General features: G+C 45.5%; 1 protein-coding gene across 2 annotated transcripts; it reads right to left on the minus strand.

Annotated features, from left to right (window-relative positions):
* Positions 1 to 2032: 2032 nt before the first annotated feature.
* On the minus strand, positions 2033 to 5999 carry LOC109777261 (uncharacterized). 2 transcript variants are annotated; one of them, XM_020335909.3, is made up of 5 exons: positions 5659 to 5999; positions 5306 to 5346; positions 5001 to 5166; positions 4790 to 4915; positions 2033 to 3488 (listed from the first exon to the last, which is right to left on the minus strand). In XM_020335909.3, exons 2-5 carry the CDS (start codon positions 5344 to 5346, stop codon positions 2208 to 2210), a joined length of 1614 nt encoding a protein of 537 aa, XP_020191498.1. In that variant the 5' UTR covers positions 5659 to 5999; the 3' UTR covers positions 2033 to 2207. The 2 variants fall into 2 exon arrangements, with proteins under 2 accessions (XP_020191498.1, XP_020191497.1); XM_020335908.4 differs by lacking the exon at positions 5306 to 5346 and having other exon boundaries at positions 5659 to 5996.
* Positions 6000 to 9558: the final 3559 nt, after the last annotated feature.

The raw sequence follows: 9558 nt of genomic DNA on the forward strand, positions 1-9558 counted from the left end.
TCAACCTCCCTGAGCTCATGGAGGAGTTTAGGCATCCACTACAAGCTTCCATATGCGCTACCTGGGGCTGCCCCTAACTATTCAGAGACTACATGGGTTGCACCTCTTGTTCCTCATAGACAAGTAGCGAACAAGATGGTTGGTGGATTCTGGAAGCTTATTACTGTTGCTGGTCGTGGCGCTCTTGTGAAACCAGTGTCATGGCCCAAGAAATATACCACATGACTGCTCTCATCCTTCCTAAGGGAATGACCAAAGCAATCGCCAAACTTCAAAGATTGTTCTTGCGAGCTGCTTTGGACAAGGTCTCCGGTGGGAAATGCAAAGCCAAATGGGGGCCCATTTGCCTCCCAACTCCCCTTGGTGGATTATGGATCCTTAATATCGACAAATTTGCGAGGGCGCTATGACTTCGATGGCCTTGGCTAGAGTGGACCGACCCGACTCGGTCTTGGGTGAGTTTGGGAACGTCATGTGACACGGATGACATGAACCTTTTCTACAAGTGCACCAACATTATGATTAGGGGTGGAAATAAGGCCAAATTTTGGCATGCCTTGTGGCTCAATGGCGTGAAGCCGAAAGAAATTGCTCCTTCAATCTTTGCGTTGTCCAAGCTAAAGAACGGAGCTGTTACACTTGTGGGTGATGAATGGATAAGCAAGATGGACATTTCGATGGAGTTGAATGTGCAGAAGCTCGTGGAGTTCTTCTCCCTATGGGAGCTCCTTAGCGAGGTGCATTTAAACGATGACGTGCCGGATGCCATAACTGGAAGCTAACCATCTCCGAAGCCTACTTGTCGGTGTCCGCTTACAAGGCACAATTTGATGACATTGCCTCGTCCACCATAAAGTCATGGTGTCAAGCAACTGGGCGCCTCCTATGATCTTCTTGCTTGGCTTATCTTGCAAAACAAAATCTGGACAGCCTACTGCCTTCAACGCCGAGGTTGGCCAAACTGCAGCCTTTACAAGCTTTGCAATAGAGCCCTCGAAACTATTCCACACCTTATGTTCCAGTGTCACTTCTCCGTGCACCATGCTCGGAGATTGGCTTGGTCTCCACAATCTCTACTATGTCGATTGGCCTAACTTTCATAATGTCAAAATTGGTGGTTCCCCTTCATCCATGTCAATGGTCACCGGAGGAAGGCTTTGGCCTCCCTCGTGATGCCCACGTCTTGGGAAATTGGGACGAGAGGAATGCACAGGTGTTCCGGAACATTTATGCCTCACCAATGACTATCTTTGCCAACATCAAGTGCGAGGCAGTGTGCTGGGCGCGAAGCACTTGAGCACGGCCTTGTCGCGAGAGTAATCCCCTCCATGTATTTGCCGCGCCCTCATTCAAGTGGTGTACTTCATTAACGTGCATGGAGTTTCTGTGCTCCGGTGCATATGCACCAAAGTGAACAGTATAATCAAAAGAAAAATATATAATAATTTTAAATAATATTTTTTTGCGAGAAACATTGATGAATGTTTTACGAACAAACAAATTCTCGTGCTAAAAATATATTCGTGGAGGTCTAGGCAAAACATACAAAAATGATGTTCTTAAAGGGCAATTTTTAAAAGCATTTTGGGACATCAATCTTTTTTCTAGACGTCCACTAATGGTTTTCATCACTAAATTTTGCATGTTGATAAAACATTCAACAAGGTTTGTCAGGAATTTATTTTTGACTTTTCCTTTTTTTCTAATGCACCCGGGAGCAGAACAACACTTCCGTTCATAAAACCTTCTTTTTATTCAATGATGAAATGAAGCAAAGCTTTTACCCATGTTTCAAGAAAAAGAAACTGCTGTCAAGAAAAATATAGGACGGGAGTTTGATCACTCAGGCAAACAACACAAGTTTTTTCTCAACGGAAAAAAAAACCTGGAACTATCTTGACACATGACACATTACTTATCAGACGTTTAGACGGTAATATTATCTCAGCTTGTTCATTTGAGTTCATATCCGCAAGCTATTCCCATGCACCGGCATTCAACTCAAACTCCCAAGTTAACTGGGAAAAGAATATAGAAGATTCACTACTTCTTTTCTTATGCATGAGTACAGATCGATTATAATTCCTGTAAATTTGTTCTAAATACAACATGGTTGAAACCATAGAGCATTTACGGTTATACAGCGAATGCTACAATTTCCAGGCATGTGCAGCAGCTAAGCAATACAATGTATATTAAAAAGACCACTATGCTAGGGGGAGAAGCCACACTGGAGGATTAGGGCTACCCCTGACATAGTATCCTACTGCCCCAATCCTATGGACGCCGCCCACGGCTCCGGATAAGCTTTCATCTTCCCTGTAGTACACGGAATCACCATCAGCGTTGGAGCTTGTCAGGAACACCAGGTCAGTGCTGAGAAGGACCTCCTTCTGCGCTAAGCGGCGATGGTAGGAGTAGTAGATGTGGTTTCTCTTCACACCGCCGCGCCTGTCTGCTGACACATGCACCGCCTTGGAGCTGTTTGGACCCAGGAATAGGGCAAAGTCACCCAAGCTCATCACCTCTGTCCATTTGTGTGTGCCATGTGCCATCCCCTCGCTGGCGTCGATGTCAACGAGTTCAAACACTTTGAAGAAAGGTCTGAGGTTGGGTGACCATGGGGACCTCACCGCCGTCGCAAGCTTGCCGTGTAGCTCAAAAATGTAGCTGGCATCCACCCGGTTGGCCCAGACACTGGGGGGCTGCTGGTGCTCGACAGTGACCACCAGCCGATCAACAGCTGTGACCACGGGCGCACCATCTTCATCAGCACCGATCTCAAACTTGACAAGTTCCCATCTGTCCCGTGTGAGACCATAGAGCTTACCGTTGCAAAAGGCAATGTCTACAAGCTCCATGGTGTAGCTTACATGTCCTTTCGTCGTCCACCCACCGTTCGGACACCCAACCCTGCAGAGCGCGATGCCGTGATTGTCGGTGATGGCAGCAATGATACAGTCACTTGAGGTGGGTGGTTTGGAGAAGATGATTTTCCAAATGATGATCTGGCCAAGGCGGCCTGGGCAAACAATCCCCTTCTGTTTCTCGGAGAGCGCAACCTCAACACTGGAGAAAATGTTCAAGATCCTGAACGGTGGTGGTTCGAATGATGCAACCCAGCCACCACCATGACAGCCGACGAACCAGTTGCCGATGAAATCGCTCGGGAGCGAGATGCGCAGGATCTTGCTGTCCTCAGGACAGTAGAGGCGCTTCGTTGTGTCACGGTCGCGTGGCGAGAGGAGCAGCCACGGGAGTTCAGGCAGCGCAGGGTGCCGCGAAGCTGCAGTGCACCACGATCTGCAGACGGCAGCAAAGCGCACGCGGCTGCAGTGACTGGGGACCTTGTTGTAGATGACGTCAAGGGGATCGTCGGGAAACGTGGAAGACCAGCATTGTACTGCCGTTGCATCACTATCATGAACAATGAACTCAATTGAGTCCTTGTACTCCAGAAATTCCTTCCACTGCTTGCCAATGCTTAGCTGGTAAAATAACAAGGAAGATGTTTAAGACAATATGAAATGTGGATGATCCAGACAGAAACAACTTAATAAACACGCACACGGACCACCAACCAACACTCAGTATATACTAATATCCACTCTGTTGATTAATGTGCAGTGTTTTTGGACTTTGCACAAAGACAGGTGATAAAACTGACCTCTGATGATTGCTTTACAAGAATGAAGGAGTATTTTGCATGGGTGATAGTGCTAATGAATAGGTGCATGCGAGGGAGAAAGGAGCACGCTGAGTAAAATACTTCATTTATCCTACATACATTTATCAAATAAGCTTCAAAAATAGTATGCCTTGCATCCAGGGGCGGATCCAGCCCAGCAGGCCGCCCGGGCCCCCATTGTATACTGTACAATTGCTACAGTATTTTGCTACAGCACACAAAGGATTTGGGCCTCGTGCCCCAGGCCTGGGACCCCGGCCTGGGGCCTAGATCCGCCACTGCTTGCATCATTCAATCGAGTATAAAAATGCCATGAGATTATCAGATTTAAGGATACTATTGCAGCACAATTGTAAGAACTACGAAAAATGCTAAACAAAAAAGGAAAACCAAATGCTTACACAAGGATTTAATATAAACATACTTCAAACCAATGCGCCAAGAAACGGATAAATGTAGCAATTTCATTAGAAAAAGAAGTTAAAACAATTCCAACCATACAGGACGACACACTATTTTGGCTGAAATAATGAAACCTTTACCTAGGACAATTTAGGTTGGAAACCACAAACATAGATGCATAGTATATAACCAAAGATGACCATCCTTTCAGGTTTAAGTTTCTTCGACAATGTTCTGCCATTCGAAGTACCGCTATGTCTTTCGAGGAATATAAGTTTCTTAAATTGCGTTGAACTCTTCAGATAACCATATAAGAGCATTTCAAGTTACAGAATGACATTTGGTACAAGCACAACTGTACAAGGCCCCATACAGGTACAGCCATGCCATCCTTGTTTATATACCAGGATCACAGTATTATACTCCCTCCGTTCCAAAATAGATGACTCAACTTTGTATAAAGTTAGTACAAAGTTGAGTCATCTATTTTGGAACGGAGGGAGTACTATCTTATACAGTTATACTCCCTCCGTCCCAAAATAAGTGTCTCAAGTACAAAGTTGTACTAAGCTTGAGACACTTATTTTAAGACGGAGAGAGTGGTATTTGACAAACTTTGAGTCTATGATATAGCATACCACATGGCTGTTGCCTGAAATGAAACAAACAATTTCGTAGTATGCACTATAGGACTTGTACCTGAGCAGCTTCATTAGTAGCATCTTTAATCCATATAGCTATTGTTTCCTGCTTCCCACACACGCTAAGGACCGCTCCACAAATTTCATTACCATATTCGAATTTTCCACCAATCAATGCCAGTATCTAAACATGATATTTGTCAAAAGGAGTCAGGATGGATTTATAGAAAAAGAAATTGTCCAAAACGAATTATGCGAAAGATGCTTACTGTATCCAACCACAATGGCTGCGATTTCCCTTCGCCACAACTGATGGTCCATGCACCTCCATTACGACGTATAGGGCCTTCACATTTCGGCTCAATCTTATTCTTGAAGCAATGGAGGTCAGCTCCCACACCCAATTTACTAGGTTGGAGGATATTTTTGTAAAGGCTGAAAGACCACCCAACTCAATTGTTAGCCATGAAGGGATATGAAATTGGTAGTAAACGCAAAAGGTGGAAAATACAGTAAAGAATGAAACAAATTATCAAAACAAACATAACCAGATTTCTGAAGCAGAAATTTTTACCCTGAAACAAATGTAGCGAGAGTAGTGGCAGGTATTATCATCTGGGAGAAGACAACCCAGGGAGTCAGTCAATATACACTACTCAGTTCAGCTTAATTAAAATAACTGGTGGATTTTCAGACATCCCTGTTTGCGGGAGGCTGAAATCCGGTCACAAAACTAGAGCCCGAGAGCACTTTAGTCCTAGACTAGACTCGAGCATCAGATCAGCAGTCTTGTGTCGGCTTAAGGCGAGTTGCTCGCAGGGCATCTAAATTTACAGTTATCATCGATTCATAGATCATTCACAAGCAACCAACAGATTAGGACTAACGAACGAGGGTTTGGGAGGAGGCAAGGATGGGGGAAAAGACCTCCGGAACTCGTCGGCGGTGGAGAAGGTGTGGATGGTGTTCCCCCGGCCAGCGGACTCCTCCTGCGGGTTGCCGATCCAGAAGGCCCAGGTGGGCTCGACAGGCTGGGGCGCGGCGGAGACGCCGTCGGCACCGGCGGCGGCGCCTGCGATCTCTCCCTTACCCATCTCCTCCGCGTCGGCGCCCTCGGCCATGCCGGTGGCGGCGATGGGAACAAGCGCCGCCGCCGCCGCCGCCGCCGCGTGGTGGCGTCAGCTGCGTCGACTAGTCGCCGAATGGACGAGGCGCAGAGAGCTATTTTTTGTGATTCGTCACTGCGCAAGTAGAAATGCTTATCTAATAAAACTCGTAAAATACTCCTTCTTTATGTATACAATAGTGTGCCGTGTTTATTTTCTACTGTACTTCTTCTTTCTTTTACCAAATTTCACAGGAAAGTCCTACTTTTCTTACGACTCTTTCCTGTTTTCCTCTCGTCCCTGGCGGCTGGAACCCTAGCCGCCGCCAGGGGAGGCCGATCTTCCAACGCCGCTCTCCGGCGGCTCCCCTTGTCGTCGGTGGTGAGGGGGGTCGCCGGATCCACGCGTGCGGATCGTTTTTACTCTCTCGTATCTAGGTTTTTAGATTGTTCATCGTTTTTGCTTCGGCGGCGACGATGACAATGCTGAATAAAGATTCTGCGGATCCTTCCCTGACGAGGCCATCGGTCCTATGGTTGGGGATGGATTTGGAAACCAGTCTGTTCAAGCAAGGATGGCATGGCGGCGCCGACATCCTCGTGGTGGACCTGTGTCCTCGGGCTCCGCCGTTGCGACGGCGTTTGCTCCAGCGTCGGCACGGAGCTTGGGAGGTAGTCCAGGAGCGGATGCAGATTGTGGTCTGCATCGACGACATCTGGAAGACGGAGCATGTGCTGGGCTCGTGGTTCGTGGATGACAGATATGGTTTCCTCCTTCGGCGTTTTAGTCGTGGTGGGGTGCCAGATCTGGAGTTCGATGGCGTGTCCGGGGTGTTGCCCCGGTCTGATTCGTTCAACGGTAAGGGCTTCACTTTTGGTGAGCCACCTTGGAGGTCCGCAAAACTGCATATCAGCGATGGAGCCGCGTCGATCTCGGGTGAGGAGGTGATTCGTCATTCTTTTTCTTCGGTGGCTGCTGTGGTGGTACCGGAGACAGGTGACGGGCGTTGGTGTCAAGCTCAGAGATGTTTTGCTATCTTTTTAGTTTTGTCATGTCGGTCTTTACGTGACTTGTATTTTGTTTTTTATGATATAAATAAGACACATATTATCATGAAAAAAAAGTTCTACATTTCTTTTAACAACATATCTATTTATACCTACTAATAAAATAAGATATGTTTCCAAAAATGCCAACGGAGGCCGAGCTTAAGGGAGCTCGTTTTCAAATTTCATTTTTCCAGAGCGCAAAAAATTTCTTAATTATTTGTGAACACACATACACATGTATACTACATATGTGCAAAATTTCACAACATTATACCTTCATATGCGGCGTACAGGAAAAATCAAATATCCATTTTTAAACGGGCCTTTTATTTTTGTTGTTGGCCGGAATTTTGTTTTTTCGGTACAGCTTACAAATCACAGTTTCAAAATTTAACACGTTCTTGAGGAATACATGTATGTTTCCATGTAATTTTTTCCAGATTTTTATGAAACTTCTAGGTATGCTTTTTGATATTTTCAGAATACCGAGCTCTACGGAGCTCGGCCTCCAAAAATCCGCACTCGGTACATTTTCACTATTTTTTACATCCGTTTACCATCAACTTTTTTATCTCAGGTGGTACTAAATTTTTGGCCAGAATTTCATATGTGGACGGGGCTTGCCCGCTCCCATTTGTGCTCCCGTCCGCCCATTCTTCATCTGAGGACCCACCTATTCTCTTCCCCAAGTCTATTTTTCAGTTAAAATAAAACACACATAAAAAGCGCATTTTCATCCGTACAAAAAAAATACTGTGTATTTCCTACTCCAGGCACAATGGAACTGTGCGAGGCTGCGAGCTGACCCCAAACAATAAAGGAGGTGACTCTGAGCTGCCCTGTGCGATGATCGACTTACGCATTGATGACCGCAGCGTGCGCAGCGACATCAACGGCAGAGCACGCGGCACCGGCGCTCCTCGCGAGTTGATTCGAGCTGACTCACGGAAAGACGGTTGATACGTCCATTTTGCATCATATTTTCCTACTGATATTTATGATATTTTTATGCATAGTAATGCTTTTTGAAATAATTCTAATGCCTTTTCTCTCATAATATGCAAGGTATACACAAAGAAGGAGAATTCCAACAGCTGGAAATCTGGACCTGGAAAAGCTACGTCAGGCCACCTATTCTGCACCACTCCAAACAAGCTGAAACTTTATGGAGAATCTTTATGGAATATATGAGGAATATTGGAGCCAATAAGTACCAGAGGGGGCCCACCAGGTGGGCACAACCCACCTGGGCGCGCCAGGGAGCCCAGGCGCGCCCTGGTGGGTTGTGCTCTCCTCAGCCCACCTCCGGTGCCCATCTTCTGCTATATAAGTCATTTTGACCTAGAAAAAATAAGGAGAGGACTTTCAGGACGGAGCACCGCCGTCTCGAGGCGGAACTTGGGCAGGAGCACTTTTGCCCTCCGGCGGAGCAATTCCACCGGGGGAACTTCTCTCTCGGAGGGGGAAATCATCGTCATCATCATCACCAATGACTCTTCCATCTTGGGGAGGGCAATCTCCATCAACATCTTCAACAACACCATCTTATCTCAAACCCTAGTTCATCTCTTGTGTTCAATCTTTGTACCGGAACTATAGATTGGTGCTTGTGGGTGACTAGTAGTGTTGATTACATCTTGTAATTCATTACTATATGGTTTATTTGGTGGAAGATTATATGTTCAGATCCATTATGCTATTTAATACCCCTCTGATCTTGAGTATGATTATCATTTGTCAGTAGTTACTTTTGTTCTTGAGGTCACAGGAGAAATCATGTTGCAAGTAATCATGTGAATTTGATATGTGTTCGATATTTTGATAGTATGTATGTTGTGATTCCCTTAGTGGTGTTATGTGAAAGTCGACTACATGACACTTCGCCATATTTGGGCATAAGGGAATGCATTGTGGAGTAGTTATTAGATGATGGGTTGCGAGAGTGACAGAAGCTTAAACCCTAGTTTATGCGCTATTCCGTAAGGGACCGATTGGATCCAAAAGTTTAATGCTATGGTTAGAATTTATTCTTAATACTTTTCTCGTATTTACGGATGCTTGCGAGGGGGTTAATCATAAGTAGGAGGTTTGTTCAAGTAAGAACAACACCTAAGCACCGGTCCACCCACATATCAAATGATCAAAATAGCGAACACGAATCGAATCAACATGATGAAAGTGACTAGATGAAATTCCCGTGTACCCTCAAGAACGCTTTGCTTACTATAAGAGACCGTTTTGGCCTGTCCTTTGCCTCAAAAGGATTGGGCTATCTTACTGCACTTTTGTCACTACTATCATTACTTGCTCGTTACAAATTATCTTGTTATCAAACTACTCTATTACTTATAATTTCAGCACTTGCAGACATTACCTTGCTGAAAACCACTTGTCATTTCCTTCTGCTCTTTGTTGGGTTCGACACTCTTACTTATTGAAAAGAGCTACAATTGATCCCATATACTTGTGGGTCATCAAGTCTATTTTCTGGCGCCGTTGCCGGGGAGTGAAGCGCCTTTGGTGAGTGGAATTTGGTAAGGAAACATTTATATAGTGTGCTGAAATTTACTGTCACTTGTTACTATGGAAAACAATCCTTTGAGGGGTTTGTTCGGGGTATCGTCACCTCGAACGGAACCACAATTAGCTACCCCTCAACCTACTGCACCTAC

Source organism: Aegilops tauschii, chromosome 3, assembly GCF_002575655.3.
Source record: "Aegilops tauschii subsp. strangulata cultivar AL8/78 chromosome 3, Aet v6.0, whole genome shotgun sequence".
Taxonomy (NCBI): Eukaryota; Viridiplantae; Streptophyta; class Magnoliopsida; order Poales; family Poaceae; genus Aegilops; species Aegilops tauschii.